At 33.9% G+C, this 22,141-nt stretch overlaps 1 protein-coding gene across 3 annotated transcripts in view; it reads left to right on the forward strand.

Moving 5' to 3' along the window:
- Positions 1 to 22,141, forward strand: part of DPP4 (dipeptidyl peptidase 4) — a 99,434-nt gene that overhangs the window by 68,470 nt on the left and 8,823 nt on the right. For 2 of the 3 annotated variants that reach the window (XM_023499246.2, XM_023499244.2), the window contains exons 20-24: positions 2,721 to 2,790; positions 8,233 to 8,427; positions 10,728 to 10,782; positions 12,074 to 12,173; positions 16,470 to 16,534. In XM_023499246.2, coding sequence (XP_023355014.1) covers positions 2,721 to 2,790; positions 8,233 to 8,427; positions 10,728 to 10,782; positions 12,074 to 12,173; positions 16,470 to 16,534 — 485 coding nt within the window. Of the gene's footprint in view, positions 1 to 2,720; positions 2,791 to 8,232; positions 8,428 to 10,727; positions 10,783 to 12,073; positions 12,174 to 16,469; positions 16,535 to 21,602; positions 21,756 to 22,141 lie in introns of all 3 variants that reach the window. The other variant, XR_004233111.1, reaches the window with a different exon arrangement.

Genomic DNA, 22,141 nt, shown 5'->3' on the forward strand with positions numbered 1-22,141 from the left:
TTTCCATATTAGTCATGTAATGTTATTTTTAATGAGAAACTGAACTTGGGAAAAAAAAGCATTGCTTTTCCATACATACTGCATGTATATTGACATTCCTTTTTTCAGATTTCCAAAAGCTATTGTTTCCTGCCATATCTTTGATTGGGACCCCTTAAATATTTGGTTTAAAAGCTATCATTCTCATAATGAATGTGAATGAAAAAACATTGTTAGCTGTTGGGGATACAAATACAAAAGTGTTATTGTTTATGTCTTCAAAGGACTTTACATTTTAATATAGGGAGATAACAAGTGTTAGGAGAGTTTATGGTCTAAAAAGAGTTTTGGTTTGGAGAAAGAAGTGGCAAAACCATTCCAGTGTCTTTGCTATGAAAATCCCAAATGGGGTCCTGAAGTCAAACATGATTGAACATTCACAATTGTCTGTCATTATTTAGTTAAAAACATTGGATAATTTAGTTTTAGAACTTAGTCTTTACATTATTCCTAGGAGATTTCAAGTGCTTAATAAATTGCTTCTCATTATTAGAAGAGGTTGATTTTCTAAATTTTTCCCCTAAAAGTCATTTTATTCATTGACAAATTCAAAGTCATAGTCATAAAAGTCATAAAAGACTTTGGTTTGAGCCCTGTTGCATCAACACCTTAATTACTGTCTATATGCATAGATTTCCAATATCTTAGGATTCTTTAGGGTGAGATGCTGTTTACTTGAGTTGTTCACCTATTATATCCTGTTTCTTAAAATATTGGTTAGCTGATTTACAATTGTTTTCAGTACTTAAATTCCTTTTATTTTGAATGTTTTAGAAACCCAACTTTTTTCTTTGAACTGCAGCAACATTAACCAGTATAATATCACATAAAATCAACATAAGGACCATCTACATCCTCTTTGATGAACATTTCTTACCCATGGTTTGTAGGAGCTGTAAAAATCTGCCAAAGCTCCCAACTATGTCATGAAATAGTTGGATCACATTTTAGAAGTAAATATTTCTGTAGTGGATAGTCCCATTTAATTCATAACTCTAATTTCATTCATAACTGTGATCTTAACATCTATTCAGATTCTTATGTCAGTGGTCTTAGCTATTGGTAAATCTCTGATCTTCATTCATTTTTCCCAAACTAAAAATGATTAGAAATTCCTAGCAACTTAATGACTAGCAACACCATCCTTTTAAGCTGTTAATGACTATAGTAATTAGTTATCTCAGATGTCTAGTAACATCAGTTTCTTTAAAAAAAATTTTTTTTGTTTTTATTTTAATAGCTCCAGTTCATAAAATTAAAAATATTTTTGGAAGTAAACAGTTTCAAAATCCTAATAAATAGAAGATATATAAGTTAAAGTTTTCCTTTTCATCTGAAGGTTTGGTTCTCTTCCTTTCCCACTTTTTTGGTGGATTTCTTTTAAAGTAGCCTAGAAAGTTAGGATTATACTTTCTCTAAAGACTTTTCAAGAAACTTGCTTTCAAAATGAGCTGAGGTGAGGTACAGGAAGAGATGTTAGATTTCTGTAGCAGTAATATCTAAAATCTACTCATGGAATAATTGACACTCCCTTGCCCCTCTCCCACTGCTCATAAGGGAGGAAGGGAAGTGGAAAAAGAACTAGAAAAGATGATATGCTTTCAAAACTGAAGTGCTTAAGTTTTGTCATCTGGTATTGATTGGAGTAGATCAAAGGTCAAATGGTATGAATCACTAACAAACCTCTATAATCAGCCATTTTGACTGAGTAGTTCTTCACATGATGGTCCAGTGGTATATACATATGATGGAAACTTGAGTTTTTAGTATTCACTTCAGCGTCACATTTAGTTCAGAGACACAAAAAATAGAATTTAGCTTTCTGTGCCAGCACACTGTAAGGTATAGAGCAGAGAGAGTCTATCTTCGTACATAAAGAAACCAGTCCTTCCTCTTGCATACTGAAATAACTACCAGAAAAGTAAAAACAAGAAGTAGAAGAGATAAAGAAAATGAGTTAAAAACTATTTTAGTTAGGAATAATCTTGTACCTCACCAGATACATTTAATCTTTTCTGTATGCACTTTAAAAGAACTCTAGTCTAAATTTCCATTTTGGAATACAGAGCAAAGGAAATCAATTTATTTAAGGGCAAATGTTACTAAAAATACGCCTTATAAATAAATTGAGAGTCCAAAACCAACATGATACAGCAAATAAATAATAGATTACTCTTACTCTAAGTCTCCTTCACTTAGTTCCCTAATTCTAAAATGGCAACATAATTACAAAAATGTTATTAAATTCAGAACTTTAAAATTAAGTTGTGGCCAACTGAATAATTGAAATAGCTTCAGGAAATTTCAGGGGAAAAGAAACCATTTTGGCGCAAAAATTCAGAACATACGCCATAAACAAAATGTATGAATGCCAAAGAATGAAGTAATAAAATAAAGCTTTAAATATTCTAAGAGGCACTTTAATATTATCAGGCACTATATGTTACATTGTGTTACAACAACAGAAAAAAGTTTATTATATAAATATTTTCAAACTCATTTTACAAGGTATTTTAGATCCTTTTAAAAAAGACTCAAATCTAATTAGTTTCTATTTATATTCTTTTATAGCCTATCTTCTTTCAGGCCTTGATTATAACATAACATACATACATACATACTTGTATATGTTGGTGTTTTTACATAGCCTTTCAAACTCATTCACTGTCTTTTTCCTTTAGAGCTTTGGTACCAGATGATTTTGCCTCCCCATTTTGATAAATGCAAGAAATACCCTCTTCTAATAGACGTGTAAGTATTAATCAAAAGGATTAAAGAGTAGTTGGGTGTTAATACACATGCATTACAAAGTGATTCTTCTGGAATAGTCTAAAGTATACCATAACATTTTTTTCCCAATGCTTTCAGAAGTGGTTGGGAGCAATTTTCTGATTTTTATTAATCTGTTTTGGAATCACAAACTAGTGCAAAGCCTTTCCTCATATCCTGATATTTTTCAGAAGTACTACTCTAGGTATATTCTCTCATATCTTCTCTTAGATAATATGATTTTGCATCTTCATCAGAGAGGAAGCAGCATCTTCTGCACCACTATGACCATTTTTTACCTCATTCTGTGGTTACTAGCAACATAATCATTGGTTTTCCTATACTTCCAATTTTAGAAGATAATTTTAATAACTATTATTTGGGATTGATATTCTTGACTGTTCCTTTTTTCTCATTAAAACCTTTATCAGTAATTACCTTTGGATGCTTTTGCCCCTTGAGATTGTTTTCTTAATTTATGAAGAATAACTTTAATGAAAGAGATAAGATGAGATATGAGAAAATCATTTGTGATTTAGAGACGTAATAAATCCTTTGCCTAAGAAATATGAATATTGAGAAGTTATAGTATGGACAAATTAGCAGGCCAGACTTTTTTCCTACGTTCAGCTTTGTGAGTTTTTTCTTTTTAATCTGAATGATAATATATTTAGTTATTTTAAATTTATATTACTCTTACCCTTACTTATTCATTCTGTTCCTTTGCCATCCTAAATCCTTATTGCTGTCAGTACTTTTTAAACTAAATTTAAGTTTAGAGCTAGAAGAAGAGGTATGTGCTGGTAAATGTTTAACCACCAGCTCTCTGGAGGGAAAAACACAATGAAAATATACATATGGCATAATTCCTCCATCTTTTTCCTGGGTCTATTCAATGAACAAAACACTAAGTCAAGCATTTGTAGTATTTGTAAAATGTTCACATTGAAAATTTACCATTTAGCTCACAGGCTGCTTTGAGTTGGCTCAAGAAAACCTTTGTTTGGAAGGAAATTTGAAGTTCATCAGTTCAAGACCTTCAATGTATAAATAAATCAGTGAAGAACCAAAGAAGTCAAGGTCTAAGGCCAAAGAGTTAGTAGTTAGCAAGATAGAAACAGAATAGAAACACAGGTTTTCAGATTATTGATGTAGTGCTCTTTATTCTAGGGCACCCTACCTTGCAAAGTATGAACATGAATATTGCCTATAGATACCTTTGTTGCATTTCATTTTTGTGTATCAGTAGAAAATATGACTCAAAGGACCAGAATACTGCTCAGCATATAGATAAGTAGACAGTCGATTAAAAATGAATTGTGCCATAAATCTAAAACTAGAAGGAATCTTAAGAATCATCTAATAATCTAAATCCCTCATTTAGTCCCAGGGAAATTATGTTATTTATCCCTTAACCTACCTACTCAATCAGTATCTCTTGCCGCTTTGCAGCATTTCTCATACAGCTGTCCCCCTTGCTACCTCTCACCTACAATATTGCAGCATTCACCTAATTGCTCTCATTGTTTCAAGACTGTCACCTCTTCTCCTCTCCCCTCTTCTGGCCCCTCTCTCCCACCAAGGTGTCCTGCATACTATTTTCCTTAAGTGGAGATATGACTGTGTGACTCTCCTAACTCAGTCAACTCTAGAGACTTCCCATTACCTCTGGTATAAATTATAAATGCTCTGTTTATCTTTTAAAACATTTTATAACCCGAAGTCAATTACCTTTCCAATAATTGAATTTTATTTTATTTTATTTTTTTTGCATTCTTTGATCCAATCAGATTAGCCTTTTCTCTTTATTTTACGCATGATACATCTATCTCCATGTCTTTGCACAGGTCATCTTCCATAATTGGAATGAACATCTTTTTCTCTGCCTCAGAGAGTACTCACTTTAAGGTGCAGCAAAAGCACCTTTTTTTGGGGGGGGCATTGAAGGAGTGAGGTAATTGTGGTTAATGATGTGCTTAGAGTCATACAGCTCGTAACTGTCAAGTATCTGGGACTAGATATGAACTCGGGTCCTCCTGATTCCAGGGCCAGTTCTTTATCCCCTGTGCTTCTAGCTGCCCCTAAAAGTGTCATATTAAAAAGTTAAATATTTTTTTCAATTATCAAGCATTTATTTTATTCTCTCTTTTCCCTTCCTCTCCCATAAAAACAAAAAAACCCCAAAAACAATATCCTTTTAATAATTAAACATAATCAAATGAAATAAATTCCCATATTAGTCATTGTGTCTAAAAAACTTGTTTCCTTTTACATATTAGTCCATAGCTTTCTACTCACTTCAATCTGTATTAGTTTGTACAAGAATTTGTACAAGAATTTCCAGCTTTCTCTCAGATTCCTTCTTTCTTTGTAACAGCATGGTTGTATTCTATTACATTCATAATCTGTAATTTGTTTTACCATTCTCTATTTGTTGGGCTTAGAATTCTTTCAATTCTTTGCCCCTTACCAAAATATACTGCTATAAATATTTATGTACCTATAGGAACTTCTTTTGTTGATTTCTTTGGCGGGTAAGCCTAATAATGATATGACTGAATCAAAGGACATGCATAGCTAGTAACTTTTGGGGCATATTTCCAAATTGCTTTCCAGATTGTCTGAAATAATTAATAACTGTCACAGCTATGCATCAGTGTGCCCATTTTCTTCAACCCTTGCATCATTTGTAATTTTCCTTTATTATCAACTTTGCCAATGGTTATGAAGGAGAATCTCAGAGAATTGCTTTAATTTGCATTTAAGTGCTAGTATTTGGAATCATTTTCATATGACTGCAGGGAGTTTCACTTTCCTCCTTTGAGAATTCTCTGTTCATATCATTTCACCATTTTTTAGTTGGTAAGTAGTTCTACCCGTATATAACTTTGAATCAATTCCTTAGGTATCTTAGAGATGAAACTTTTATGACAAAAACTTGCTGCAAAGATTTTTTTCCCCTCCAGATAAATTTCCCTTCTAATTTTAGTTGTGTTGGATTTGTTAGTGTAAAAATAAGGCACTATATTCTGTATGCAGCTTTTTTTGATCTCCCAAGTGTTAGTGTCCTTCTCCCAAACTATGTTGTATTTAAATACTTCATATATTGGTAGGGTTTTTTGGTTTTGTTTTGTTTTTTGCTTTATAAGTATACGAAGTGTATTTACATATGTATCTGTTTACTTTCATAATAGATTATAAGTACCTTGTATATAGAGATTGTTTTCTTCTTTTTCCTTTTTTTTTCTTTTTTTTAATTCTCACTCTCTGCAGTGCTTGATGTATAGTGGCTTAATTAATACTTGCTGACTAATTGATTGTCCTCGAGATAACAAATGACAGAGTAGAGATTTTGATTCAGGTCTTATGTTTGAAAGTTCAGCACTTTTCAGTGTATTCCACCCATTTCCCAAATAATATTTGGTGAAACCTAAAGCTGTTTTTCACTTGAATTATATTGTGATTCTTTTAGAACTTAGACATATGGGTCAATTGTGACTCTTGTAGTTGTATTTAGTGGTAAACTCCCATAGTGCGTCCTGAGACCTGAAGAATTTTTTTTTTAAACTCAAGTTACTGAATCTTAAAAATGAACTAGTTAGCATTTTTTCATCAGTATTTCAAGGATCCTGTCTTTGTGGGTACTCATCACTTCAGCTCATAGCACATTATCCTTAGACTCGTACTTTAAAACTTGCATGACAGTAAACACAGTGGCCTTTTAGAATGCAGCTAGCATCCCCTGCTTGCCACTATTAGGCATTAGGGTGAGACTTTTTTTGTTGTTGTTGTTGCTCAGTCATTCAATCATATCCAGCTCTTTGTGACCCATTTGGGATTTTCTTGGCAAAGATACTGGAGTAGTTTGCCATTTCCTTTTTCAGATCATTTTACTGTTAAGGAAATGGAGGCAAACAGGGTTAAGTGACTTGCCCAGGATCACATAGCTAGTAAAAGTCTGGGTTTACATTTGAACTTGTCTTCCTGACCTCAAGCCCTACACTCCAACAAGTGTGCCACCTAGCTAACAGATTAAAACTTTGGCAAGGGATATTTACAAATCATCCCAGAAAAAACAAACAAACAAAAAAAACAAAAACAACCTTCAATTTCTAGTAGTTACTAAACTCTGCTATATATCTATCATTCATATGATCTCATAGCATACAAATGACAGTTGTGGGGGTTGGATCTGATATTGATAGATTCTGAAAAATGGAATAATCCAGTTATAGAAAGGAATTGTCAAATAGGGCAAGATATTAAATTGTTTTTAACTTGACTAGTGATTTTTTCCCCCTAATTTTCCAAATATTTCAAATAGAGAGGAAATAAAAGTATGAAAGAGAGGAAAATAAGAAAGTCGGGCAGTAGCATGGTATGGCAGTAGGCACTAAATTGCTAGGAAGATGTAACTTTTGCAAGTCACTTCATTTCTAAGAATTTTGGTTTCTTCCTTGAAATATTTAGATAGCAATACTTGTAATACTTATCTCACATTTTATTTTGCAATCTTTAAATGCTCTTCAGATGTCAGCTTCTTATTATAGAAGAGGTAGGGACAATGTAGGAGGAGTTAAAAAGAAGATAGGCAAAAAGGCAGGAAGGTCCAAGAAGAGGGGCACAGGTAATGAATATGACTGGGTACTTTAAGCAACAAGATCACTTCTTTGTTAATGAAAAGGAAAAGACATGAAAGAGACAGGACTTGGAGAAAAGAATACTGATAGTTTATGAGTAGGCTAGAAGGAAAATGGGGAGAATGAGATACAGGAAAATTTAGAGATATTAAACTCAATTACAACATCCCCATTATCCAACCAAATTTATCACTTCATTCTGTTGATTTTTCTAAAGAATCCCATTCTTGATCATTGCTATTGAACATAGCTTTCCATTCATAGCCAAGGGGAATGTTGCATAGTGGAGGGAGTACTAGATTTGGAGACAAGAAAATCTAGGTTTAAGTCTCATCTCTGACCATTCTGACTGTGTGACCTTGGGCACATTAGTCACTTATCCCCTTGATATAACTCTTTAATCAATATAACTCTTTAAGAATAAAAATTAACTAGAAAGTGTTGAATTACTTTGGTAGAGGGAGTATTTTTATCTAAGATTCTCAATTGCTCTTTCATAACCATTGGTTAAATTTTCTTAATATAAAATGTTCGCCTATGGAATTTGTGCTTGCCACTGCTGTAATCATGCAAAAATGAAACTGATGCATATTTTTGTAATAAAGATGCAGCCATTATGGTCATGTTGCCAAGATATCTTGAGTCCAACTTGGGACTTCTTAGTGATGTATAGGAATTCAGTTATTGGGTCAAAAAAGCGCGAATTTCCTTTTCACAGGGAAGATAACAGGAATAGTATCTAATTGCACATTTGCAGAGATTAATATTTTGCCATGTTTTACAGATATGCAGGACCCTGTAGTCAAAAAGTTGACACTACCTTTAGACTCAGCTGGTCTACTTACCTGGCTAGCACAGAGAAGATTATAGTTGCTAGCTTTGATGGCAGAGGAAGTGGCTATCAGGGAGATAATATCATGCATGCAATTTATCGAAGATTGGGAACATTAGAAGTTGAAGATCAAATTGAGGCAGCCAGGTAAGTATATCTAGAACATTTAAAAAGTCATGTTAGCTTAGAAAATCCTTACAGGTATGCTCAATTTAATCTCTTCATTTTGCTTAGAATAATGGTCAACTCTGTACTAGAATTATAGGCATGGTTCTGAAGGCAGAAAATCATCAGCTCTTCCTTTGCCTTTCCCAATCAGCTTCTTCTCATGGGAAGGATTAATCAGTGCTCTCTCAGGGTGTGCTGGAACTGTGCCTCACATTATAGATGCCTCTTGACTAAAAATAGTATCTCTAATATTAATTATTATCTTAAAGTACAGCCTATGCAGTTACAATTAGATGTTGTAAAGATAGCGTTAGTTCCAAGAAGATGATTAAAGTGTTGAGAAACAATAACTAGAGGGGAAAGTAAAGAAAAACTGTGTGTAACTTAAGGAAGGCAGTCCATATCAGAACAGCAAGTCTTCCCTTTGACCAGCAAACAGTCATGAGATAAGATCCTATTAGGGAATGGCCAGTTGTTCTCTGTTAGGCAATTTCTTTATAGCATAATTATGTACTATTATTTACTTGAATGAGTTCAAAAGGGTGTTTATACAGTACACAGAGAGAACAATTTAATAATGACTTTTAAATTTTCCTTCAAGTCCCAGCTAAAAGCCTACCTTTTGTAGAAAGTCTTTCCCAATCTCACTTAAATGTCAGTGCCTTCCCCTTTGCTAATTATCTTCAGTTTATTCAGTATTCACTTTGTGCATTGCATGCTGTCTTCCCCATTAGACTGGGAGCTCCTTAAAGGCTAAGACTCAATTTTTGCCCTTTTTTGTATTCTCACATTTAGCACAATGCCCAGTACATAGTAAGCACTTAATAAATTTTCTTTATTGACTGAAAATATTAAGAAAATTTCTTACCAAAAAAATAGTAATGAGTTTTTCATATTATTCACTAAGAACTTACCATATGTATCAAAAATATACTTAGATACCTTAAATATCTATGATGTATTATATCATACAAAACAAAAACATGGACAAAAAGTGAATGGTATAAAAACTGTTGATCTCTTAAACTTTGTCAAACACTATTCACTCAAGCCTTGGAAGTAGGAGAACAGAGCAGCTTTAGAAATATGAGAAGGATGAAATGTAGTGTGAAATATAAGTAATGTGAAAATAAAAAGATAACAATAATAATTTATTTTTAAAATATCAGTTGAATAAATAAAAATCCCAGAGTTGTCACCAAAACAGCAGTCATTATTTTAAAAAACTAGCTCAATTAATACTCATTTATTTTCTGCCTGCCTCCTTCTTGGCTCTTCCATTGGAAAAAAGGAAAAGAAAAAGACAAACATAAAATCAAAACAAGGAAAACAAATTCTTCCACATCCAAAAATGTATCTTTGTGTGTGTGTGTGTGTGTGTGTGTGTGTGTGTGTGTGAGATTCATTAGCTGTTGTTGCTTTTCTTCCAGTAAGGCACAGATGTAATCAAATGACCTTTTTTAAGGTAATGGAAATGTATTAAGATTAAAGAGCAAAAAAAATAAAATAAGTCAAAAGACCACAAGGATCACAAGAATCTCCCTCAGAAGAAGAACTCTAAGATTATAAGCTCTTATATTCCTGCCCAGGTCCATTTTGCCAGGCAAAGAGATTATGAAAAACATGATGCCCACAATTGCCTTTTTTTTGGGGGGGGTGGGGGTGGGAATAGTTCTAAGCTAATAAACACCAAACACCTGATAAACTTACTTAAATGAATGGTGTTAAGATTCTTAGGGAGGAAACCTTATATATCATTGTACATTTTAAAAAAGCCTTCCCACTAACTAGATCCCCAGATGTTCTCTCTGGCCCTTGGATTACTGCATTGCAGGGGCAGCTACTCTCGAACTCACAAACATCTGGATAGATTTAAATTCAATTATGTAAAGAAAAGTGCATCTGGGCTGCAAATTTTTATATAAAGCTGTGAAAAAAACTGCCAGGATTTGTTTTCTGTGAATCATACACATACACCCGCACACATACAAATTAAGCTAAGAACATTTCATGGAATCCAACAAAAGGTAAAACATTTGATTTTGGCTTTTTGGAATCAAAGTCTTTTAAAGTGAAAAAGAGGAAATTAATCTTGGGTTGTTATTTCATTCCCGTGGCTTTTTTGGAAACTTTAGTTTCTCATTTTCTTTCCACCCTCATTTAAAAAAATTCATAGTTAAATAAAGAAAAAAAAATAATAGTGCTATGTGTTATTTAAAATTGGGTTACATTTCTGGGCATGCTTCTGAATTCATTCCAATAAATTTTTCATGTTTTAGACAATTTTCAAAAATGGGCTTTGTGGACAAAGAACGAATTGCAATTTGGGGCTGGGTGAGTAGTTGTTGGCTGTTGAAACAATATTTGTGTCATTTATTATATGCCACTCAAAACAGTCTTTCCTTTGTTGAGCAAAATCATAGAATAAAAATATAGAAACAGAATAAAATATAGAAAAAATAGAAAAAAAGCTAGTTTTTTCCTTTTATGTCTATTCTTTAGGATTAGTAAGTGTAATTTTAAACTTAAACAGGTTTAGAATAAAAGAAATCTTGTAGCTGGAGATTCTATTTTTTCATCACAACCTTAACTAAATTAGCAAAAATGAGTTAACTTTTGTTCTTGATACATTTCCTCATTTTTTAAAAGTAGGGGGTGGAATTTAAATATTTGAAGTCTCATTTTATATTCTATGATTTAGGTTGAAATATATTAATTTCTATTCCACTTAGGAAGACACATGAGTTCTTTTAGCGCATTAGAGGACTATTTTGATCACCCTGTTGGCAGTACAATAAATGGTGCCTTTATTCTTAAAGCAACTGGGTAGTACAGTAAAGAGAATAGAAGATTTAGGTTCAAGTGTTTCTTTAGGTGCTTATTAGCTGTATGACTTTAACATCTCAGTTTCAATTTCTTCATTTGTCAAATGTCAAATGAAGATAAAAGTACTTACCTTACAGTGTTGCTATGAGGATCAAATGGGATAATATATAAAAATTTTTAAATTATAAAAAGATCTATAAATGCTAACTATTATTATTGTCTAAACTCATGCTAAAAAGTTGTATGTTTAAATTACCTTTTATCGTGTGGCATGTATATCTGTATTCTATATTCTTTCTGAGATTAATTGTTTACTTCATCAATGTAAGGAAGATTCTCTGAATTTGTTTTCTCAATTGAGTATAGTCAAGAAAGGGAACAATGGAGGAGGAAGACATTGAGAGAGAGACAGAGACAGAAAGATATCGTTAGGAAGAAAGAGTATAGACTGACAGAAAGGAGACAGAGAATGTCATTCTTCTTTTAAAAGGATGTAAGCAATTATTCTGGATTTCTTTTGTGTATTGGCATTTCTTTTTCATAAGGATCTGGTTAAGGGTGCATTTCCCATCCATTTTCCTCACATCTACCAAGAAAAGATAGCAGGGTTATTTAAAAAAAGTAGTCTTGAAATTCTGGCCAATTAAGATCTGCTTTCCATGCTTCCTGTCTCTAATGATTCACAGTACTGAAAGATGCAAAAAAAAAAAAAAAAAAAATGTAAAAAACAGGAGTTAAGTGATATCTTTATTCTTTTCACTCCATTATAAAAAAAAATTTCTGTATATTCATTCCTTAGTCCTATGGTGGATATGTCACCTCTATGGTCTTAGGAGCAGGCAGTGGCGTCTTCAAATGTGGAATAGCTGTAGCACCAGTAGCACGATGGGAATTTTATGGTAAGTGATACTTTTTGTTTTTATGAAATTTTAGGGGGGGGGGGTTTCCACAATGTATCACATTTTCTATGCAGTTAGCAAGTAGACATATTCTTTTGATCAGTTTCTAAAATATCCCAAATGCCTTATCTCTGTAGGCAGATATTTGTATTTTCTCCAATTTAAGATTTAGACTTCACACATTCATGTCCAGTGGGAAGCTGTTTTTCTCTTCCTTCAGGCACAGAGCACCTATAATTAGGGCTTGATCTAGAAAAAAGGAAAAAAGCAGTATTCCAATGCTTCTCTGGAATATTTGGATTTACTACTTATGAGAGGTTGTTTGTCATGGTGGATAGAGAACTAGCCTCAGTATTTCTTCCAACACATAATTGGCCACATGACCAGAATAAACCATCCCAACCCCCAGTGTTCTAAGTAACTTTTGAAGACTTTAGGTTGTAGAGAAACTGCCAAGTGCTCTTGTAGAGGGAGATGATTCCATATGCTAATGAAATCACAGATCTAGTTCCTTTCCCAGCTTATGAGAGGTTGAAAAATTCCATAGGAGGGATCCTCACTTTCCCTTCTGAAGATAAAAAAACAATTGGGAGGTATTGGATAGGAAGGACAAAGAAAAGGGTACTTTCCCTAGTTTTCATAAGCTGTTCTTTCAAGGCCTGGGATATAATATAAGATCAGATTAAATATAGTGAATGTGATAACTAAATATTTCATAACTTACATTCCAAAAAAATGCAATCAGATTTTCAGTTCAAACAATGCAGTATAGGAAAGAATCCAAATTTTTTTATATTAGAATATTATCAGATTTCTGGCTATTTCAGATGAACTATTTCCAAAAGACTATTTTCTTTTTATGTGTTAACTTTCCTATTGACTTCATTTTTTTTGTTTGTTTGTTTATTTTCTTTGTTGTTTGGATGGTTTTTAAGATCACTAGTGGTCTAAAATAAAATGAAAACACATTGATTTAGATATTTTGACATTAAAATAAGTTTTACTAACCTTCATCCCCTTTTAAAAAGCATCATTGTTGCTAATCCTTTTCCCTTTCGCTAAATAAGCTAACCCCTCTCCCCACCAAAAGTGTAGCAGATGGAAGGGTGTGTTTGCAACAAATAAGTTTAGTCAAATAAAATGAATACATATAGAGGCCATATTCAAAAATAGGTTTCTCTTTTGTCACCTTGAGTCAATGTGTTCTTTGAATAGAAAAATACCTTATCCTAGGTTCTTTGTAATCTTGATCAGAGGTTTTATATCTTTCAGAGCTTTTCTTTACAATGCTTTTGTGCCTGTATGGTTTATCTTGATTATGTTCACTCCACTAAACATCAATTCATATTATTCTCTAAATCACTTTTTAGAGGACATTAATATTTCATTATATTTGTATATCTCAAATTGTTAAGCTATATTCCAGTTAGTAGCCATCTCTTAAGGTTTGAGTTGTTTGCTTTATTTGGGAGGGAGGCTTTTGATAATTGCTTAATTTCTACCCTCTTCCCAAATGAAATATAACATGTCTAATGTCCTTTTTTAAAAATTCATTTATCCTTTTAAACTATAGTAAATCAGCCTTAATAGTATTGTAGAAGCAATGTCTGATATTATTTAAAAACAAATTTATTAAAATTTAATGAACAACTACAATAATCACTGTTTTTGATCTTAAAAGACAAATTATATTTTTTCAGAAAAAAAAATTCCCCAAATTAACAGGAAAAACCCTTCTTTTCTTAGTGGTAACTTCTTTACATAAATGCACCCAATTTCAACTCATATGCCCAGTGGTAAATGGCTTTCGTGTAGAGAAGATAAACTGTTGCATGGTGAGCAGAATTAGTCATCCTTATGAGCCACGAAATGAGATTTCAGCTGGACTTTGTATACTTTCCACAGATTGTTGAGGGTGCTTTTTTTTTTTTTATCTATAATAACTACTTCCTTAGCCTTTAAACAAAATGCATTTTGAGTTTTAAAACTACAGCATAACTTTATGGAAACTCTATAAAACTAATTTTTGCTAGATATATAATATAATGAAATTATGATTTAGGATTAAAATTTTAAATAGTATATTACTTTTTTTTGAAGGAAAATCAATGAATCATGATTTTGCAGAACAACCCCAGAAAAACAATCCAAAAATTCATAAAAATTCATTCTTTCAAGTTAAGAATAACTTCTTTTCAAGCTGCTCTACAATGCTAGTCATCTAAAAACATGGTTAGAAAGACATAGAGTGTGAATCATGTTTGGATGAAGGCCCCTATCATGAGACTTCACTTAGCAATACAAAACTGAAGTGGTTTGTTTTGTCCATGAAGAGGCAGCATGGAGTAGTGTAAAGAGAGACATCCTAAGAGGCAAGAAGACTGGGATGTGGTTAAGCCTCTGACCTATCCTGGCTCTAGGATTTGGGGAAGTCATTTACCCTGTCAGTGTTCCAGGCAAACATATAAGACTACAAAGAAAATGCTGACTTGTATCAGTTAAAGGAGTTTCTTTATATCAATGAAATCATACGCTCTTGTCTTTTTCTTTATCTTGGTTCAGAGAATATCACATACATACCAAAACATATTCTTTAATACTATTATGGTCATTTCTTATGCCCACTCCTAAGCAAGCAATCATTATTTTTAGAAGGGACTTCTCTTTCTTGTTTTAAAATCATATTTAGGTTCTAGTTGACAGGAAAAGAATTTTTAATGTTCTATTTTGGAACCCCTAAATAAGAATTTGATTCATACTTATTTTTATTAAAATCAATTAGTAAATGTTTATTAACTACTTACTGCTCCCCAAGCACTGTGTTAAACATGGGGAATACAAAAGAGAAGCAAAATGTAATCCTTGTCCTCAAGGAAATTACAGTCTAATTGGGGAGGCAAAAAAGCCACAAATATATGCAAAGCAACTTATATATAGGATAAATAAGAAATAGTTATAAGAGGGAAGCCAGTGGAACTAAGAGAGATTGGAAAGGCTTGCTGTAGAAGGTAGGATTTTTAGGTGAGCTTTAAACAACAATATGGAGATAGTCAGAGGAGAGGAGGGATAACGTTCAGCAATGGCAGAGAGCCATACAATTTTATTGTTATATTATGTTTGCATATCACCTATATTCCCCAATATATCTGTCACCTTTCCTGGTGCCAGAGAATCATTCCTTATTTAAAAAAAAAAAAAAAAAGCATGAAAAAGAGGGTATTAAAAACTGTTAAGCAAAATTAGCTTAACAAAAACCAGATAATTTCCCACACCCATAATTCCCTATATCTGCAAAGAAAAGGGGTTGGGGTGGCCTTCTCAGAGCTTTTTTTTTTTTTTGTGCCAAGCTATTATAAGCTGTGATTTAGAAAGTTAATACATAAGCAGTGTACAGATATACATAGCTATTACCAAAATGGGGTGTGTTAGGTGATTAGGGTAACTCTGCCTTTTACCTGTTTAACAGGTAAGATATTTTATGCACTTCCCCATGAGCAGAACTTAATTCACTCTGTCTTTGGGTACACATTAGGGAAGAAGAAACAACAACAATAATTGATCATTGTGCTTTATATTGATGAAATTGAGTTGGGTTATGAGTATTTAAAATAATGGTAAATAGTACAGAAAATGACAAATAGAAATAGCTATACCTAAAATTCTACTTGGGTATTTTGATTCATTATGTGGAATTCTAAGATGCTTTTAAAATGGAAGGATGAATCTTGAATGACCAACCACTCACTGAAAATATGTAGGGTTTTCTGCTTGTAAGAAAACTTTGCCCATAAAATATTGTCAAGGATATTTCCTTAGTGTTCTTTAGATTTCCAATTTTCAAGGCAGTTGAGGTAAATGATATTATCAGTGAAGTGTATATCAAAAGAATCAGAAGAGAGAAATGGATTGTTAGTAAGAATCCAATTTAATTGCATTAATAAGGTAAACTCTGCATTTTTTGTAGATAGATGGATTTTCCATTTTGTAGATCTAGTTTGGTCTAGGACCCAATGTATTTAAACATTTTACTGAGTCTTATACTCCAAATTTTTGTGATGGGTTGTAGAATAGATTACAGCCATACCAAAGGAATATAATGTCATTGGCATGCTTTGTTTTCATGTTTCTGATTGTATTATGTATGTGTGTATTTTGGGGGGGCATTTTTCATTTTTTTTCCTATTTCTCTTTTAATACTACTATGAGTTAACATGTACAGAAATGTCAGTACAATAAGTCTATTAAAAACAAAAAAGCCATCTTGTTTGAATGGAGCCGTTTCTTTTGATCACACAGATTCAGTATACACAGAGCGTTACATGGGACTTCCAACAGCAGAAGATAATCTTGACCATTACAAGGTAAGAAACAACAAATTGCAATGATTTCAAATTCCAGTAAAATATTCTAGAATATCTCACAGTATATATTTAGAATTTTTTTCTTCCCAGAAAAAAAAATATTCTTCTTATGTAGACACCACACAGGTGGTTCAAAAACATACTTGGGGTTTTCCCAAGTATAGATTGTACAATTGGAATCTTTAATTCATCCTGAAATCCAACACAACAAATCTCTGATTCTGTTCTATGGGAATTTCCTTTAGTAAGTGTCAACATTTGAAAGAGCATAATGTAGTCAAGAGTCAAACATATCTCAGTTTATGTCAGGAACTTATATAACATAATTAGGAGCTGCTTTTTAATGTGTTTTCCTGTTTTGATTTTTTAATTCATAATGATACTTTCTGTGCATGCAACAAGCAGAAAGTTAAAAAAATTAAAACTGTTCTTTTAAAATAAAGAATATATTTTAATAATATAAGAGGAATAATAACTATTGGGATACTCATTTGGGGCTTTCAAATGTTTTGAAAACATGTATACTCTGTAGATCAGTGTCTGCATTTATTATGTAAATTTTAATTTGTGAAAATAACAAACTGAGTTCAATATATTCCTTCAGGGGCTGGAAAGCTCTTTAGACCTTTGGCTCTTTGTAGAACTTTTCATGAGTCTATCATCCTTATTAAGCTGACTACTAAGTAGATTACGAGGCATTAACTTTTTTTACTTGTGACCAAATGTACACTATTTTGTCACAGTGGAGTACAGGTGAAATACCATGCTGTCTTCCTATCTAGCCTCTGTCATTTACTCTCTGTATTACTTGGGGCAAGTCACTTCATTTCTAGAAGGTTTCAGTTGCCTAATCTGACTATTAAATGAGGGTGTTAGTCTAGTTGTCTTCTGAGTGAGGTCCCAATTTTAGAATCCAATCATTACATCTATAGAGGAGCTACCTATACAGCAGTATTTTCTTTTTCTTGCACAACAATTTAACTAAGAAAGACTGAGATGGACAGTACCCATGAAAATGTATTAAACAGCCCCTGAACTGAACATGTTGAGCTTAGTGGCATCAAACAGGCTGGCAGCCTGATGGTGGAAAACCAACTGGCAGTTTGTTTCGCAGATGGACTGCAGAGTTCAAAGTATGGTTGGGGCACATCTACTATCAGTATGTCCATCCTAGTGTAGATATCAGTCTTAAGCAGTGGGATTCCCTTTTTGTTTACAATAATTTATTTGAAATGCAAATCTGGACACAGATCAAACTATTTGGAAAGAAAGAACTGCAAACTTTAATGTCTTCAAGACACCCCTTCTTACCCTCCCCCCCTTCTCCCTTTCCTCTTTCCATTAGTAAACTCCAAGTAAGTCATCTTTGAATTGATCATGTCCAGGAGACTCAGATCTCTTCTGAGGAGCAAGAAAAAGCTATAGCAACATTAATTTGTTGTCATTATTTTGCCTTTTCTATATAATAAGAAATATTGTGCATGACTTCCAAAGATAGGTTACAGTTGTATAATTAATACATGGCTCTTGAGCAGTATTTATTATCTTGTATAAACGTCTTTCTTATTGCTATGACCTTGGAAACCATGTGACCAAAGCTCAGGCTAAAACCCAAAGAAAACCATTTCACTTTGTGAGGTGAGTGCTCTAATCTGAATTCTGTTTATTTGCATTTGCTTGTGCTGCCAAGGCTTGTTTTGCAAGCTCTGCTCTTTGACCAAGACATGGCACTGTGGTCCAGAGGAGTGAGTACTGGCTCTGGAGCCAGAGATTTGGGTTGAATTTTGGCCTTCTTATTTACTACTTAGATCACAAAACAGTTTCTTACCCCAGGTTTTTTATCTGAGAAATGATGGGCTTGGACTTATTGGCCTCTAAAGACCATTTTAGGTAATCTATGTGGCTTTATGTAATAATTCATAAAATGACTGACATGTAAAAGGGCAAAGAGTGTACAAATTAATAATTAATCCTATTGTGGAATTAGAATTATCTCACTCATCCTCTGTTCTTGCCTAAAATACTCAGTTTGAAAACATCTATTTTGGACTTATTACTGCTGATTCCTTTGAAAATATCAAATTACAGTTTAAGTAAACTATTGGGTATGTAAAAATTACACAGATTTCAGATACATGTATTGGCCACAGAATTACCAGTGTCTACAGCAGATATTTAGAAAATGGTGATATATGAAAAAGGTTCTGACCACATGCTCCTTGGTATGTGCATCCTTTAACTTACTTATATCTGCAGGTATCTGAAAGGCTAGCTGGCTTTATTTAGTACCTGTGTTCTGCATGCTGCCTAACAGGATACGTCTGTCCCCCAGGATTCTGCTGTCTTAGTGGTTAGTTTTCCAACAGTCATTTTTTTTTTTTTAATCTTTCTTCTTTTTCATGTCTTTCCTATAGGCTCTACTTGGGCAGTGATACTTTTCATCTTTCTCTCTTAAACCCCTATTTCCCACCCCCTGCGTTAGCTGCGTTAGGTAGCAATGTAAATAGGAGTCACTCTCATGCTGCCAATGGTAACATGAGCACACTGGGTGCACAAAGTCATTCTCTCACTTCACTGCGCAGATGGCACCAGAGGACTGTTTAATCCTTTCACGCCAGGAGTCGGGTTTTCTTGGCACAACATCCATTGCTGGCAACGGACACATTAAAACTGCCAGTACCAGGGAGCTAAAGGTTCCCAATGTGTTACTCAGAAGATTTATTTGGGAGGTGGGAGGGTGGTAGTTAGGTGGGCAGGGGAAAGTAATGCAAATATATTGATTGAATTATTGTTTCCACAATGGTAAGTTGCTTCCTCTGTGTGGGGAAAAATTGAACCTAGATATCTATTTTTGGTGCACAGCAGGCATCAGAATAAAGCTGCCCTCCTTTGTTTTTAAAAATGAATCTGATTTTGTCTCTGGCAGAGATATATTGGGGGAGCTACTTCTTCCAATGTCCCCAGCTGCCCCTTTGGACCCTTTTAGCTCTGCACCTCTCTCTCTCTCTCTCTCTCTCTCTCTCTCTCTCTCTCTCTCTCTCTCTTTCTCTCTCTCTTTCCCCCCCTTCTCTTGGCCTTTCCTCTGTCTGAATTCTCTCTTCTCCCTATCTCTTCTTTACTTCTTCTTATGTCTACTTCTTTGGAAATAGAAAAAATTAGGGAGGGAGCTGTATCTGAGGGGGCCATGGAAAGATGCCTTGAAAACAACACAGTATCCCATTCTTTGAACTCAATCTGCCAGTCAAATTTCATTGAGCACTGACAGGTTATATAGTCTTGGATGGTATAAAGTTGAGTAACCTTTCATGAATTTGCAATTATCCAGATAATTCTACATTATTGTTTTTACTCTGGAGGTTCCCCACATATGATGGATGGCCACTGCATCTAGATGGATAGAGCCGAGAAGGGATGAATGTTATATTTAGCTAGACATGATGAGCCGATGAAAAACAGTCTCCATAAGGTCATTCATAATCGAAATCTGGAAGCCTTTGGAGGAAGCCCAAATTACCAGGAAAACTAAATATTTTGAAATAAGAGTTCCACTTAACATTTCAGAATGGGAACTGGAAGGACATTAAACATTCTCCCTATCAGTTATTTAAATGGAACCAAGTTACATATGGTGAGAGGTAAAAATAAGGAAAGGCAAACAACAGTTCTCTGAATGGCTTTGATGGTACTGGCATACTCAATATCAAATAGCATGATAGAATCATCATCAGTGGACACCTGGGGCTCAGATGAGTGTATGTGCACCATACTAGTGCTTCTCTTCAGTATGCTGACCACATGTGATGAATGACTGACATCAGAAAAGATGAATAACTTTTATTGGTAAGCTGTGTTGAGAGTGACTACAATCAGGACAGAGATGTTATGTCATCACTAATGGAAGGTAGAGAAGCAACAATGGAATAAAACAGATGTACAACACTCCGCAATGGTTTGCTTAGTCTAAGTAAATCAATCATGCAGCCAGTGAGATGCTCATAAGAATATTAGGCTCTAAAACTAGCAAATGTAGTTTGAACTAAAGGGATCCGGTGATTAAACATCTAGTGGTTGTTCTTTGATTTGTCTTTCCTACACCTGTGCACATAAAAAAGCAACACTGTCTTTAGTGCTGTAATATTCATCCATTCATTCAAGTAATTACTGAGTGCCTAAGTTGGGGGAGAGGAGATAAAAATAAGTATATGGCAGGATCTTTATCTACAAGTTACTTAAAATCTTGTTGAAGAGATAAACACAAACCTATAAAAACTACTAAATAATAAAACAATGAATAATAGACTATAAGCTTTATGAGGACAGAAATGATGTCTGATCAAAACTTTCTATTTCTCCAGTACCTAGAATGGTTTTTCACACTTAGTGGGTGCTTATTAAATATTGAATGATGAAAATGCCACACTGAACATCATTTTGTTAAAGTGTGCAGATAATAAGCATTACAGCCAGTCAGGAAAGAGAAGAAATCATTGGAGTGATCAGAGAAGTCTTCATGGAAGGAGTGGGACTTAAATTTGGTTTGACACTATTTGGCCAGATGGAAACAGGCAGTAGGATATTCCAAGTTGTAGGGATAAAAGAAAGATGAGTACCAGATAATTTTAAGTTTGGGGTTGGATAGTAAGTTGGCCCAATGTATGGTAGGATCATTCAAAAGGATTGTAAAGGAGGAAGGAGCAGAGAATGGACAAAAAAAAAAAAAAAATGGGGCAAAATTCAAGCTGGAACCCACACAAAACAAGGAAGTTAGGTCTTAAAGCCAACTGAAATAGAGTGCAGGGCTCATCCCTTGAGCCAAGATAAAAGGGCAGCCTGGAACACAAAGAAGGGACTGATTTAACTTGTAGAGGAGATTTATTTTGCATTTTGCTCAGAATTTGATAGGCTTTTGGCAAGTGTTTGAAACAGTCATAGATTTGGCAATCTTCTGCTAGCAGATTTGAAATGTTCAATCCTTAAGAACTGCTGCATCGTTAGGTTATGCAAAACAGGGTGCAATTTTGTAAATATGCCATCTTGTACTGATTTGACATTTGTTCTATTATCCCAGAATATGCCAAAGGGAGAGAGACCTTCAGATTTAAGCCAAGCCTCAACTTGTTTGTTGAGTGCTGATAAAATGTTGACTGCTGTGTGATCTTTAAAGAAGCCAGTTATACTCGGCAAGGCCTAAGGTTGAGTCTCCTCTGACTGGTTGTGAAAGGTAATCGTTCAGCCACATTCCTTGAGGTGCAGTTGTTTGATTTATGTAAACAATTAGGTCAAGGGATGTGCTGGGGTAAATTCAGTTATTCTTAAATATTCTCTGTTGCTTTTAATGTGGTATCAGATGTGCTTGTAAAAAGGGGGAAAAAAATAGAAAAGGAAGTTGAGGCCAGCGTACCCATTTCTTACATCGAACTTTGGATTGCTTCTTCCTAAGACATGTTGGGCCCCCTTAGAGGGCATTCATTGCAAGGGACCTCAAGCTGATTAAAGCATTGAAATACTGGGCAGCTTAGTGGGTTCATTGGCAATTCTCTCTTATGTATGGTATAGATGATAACATTATTCGGGTTTTATAATAAGAATAATGTGTCCAGAGTGGTC

Source organism: Sarcophilus harrisii, chromosome 3, assembly GCF_902635505.1.
Source record: "Sarcophilus harrisii chromosome 3, mSarHar1.11, whole genome shotgun sequence".
NCBI lineage: Eukaryota > Metazoa > Chordata > Mammalia > Dasyuromorphia > Dasyuridae > Sarcophilus > Sarcophilus harrisii.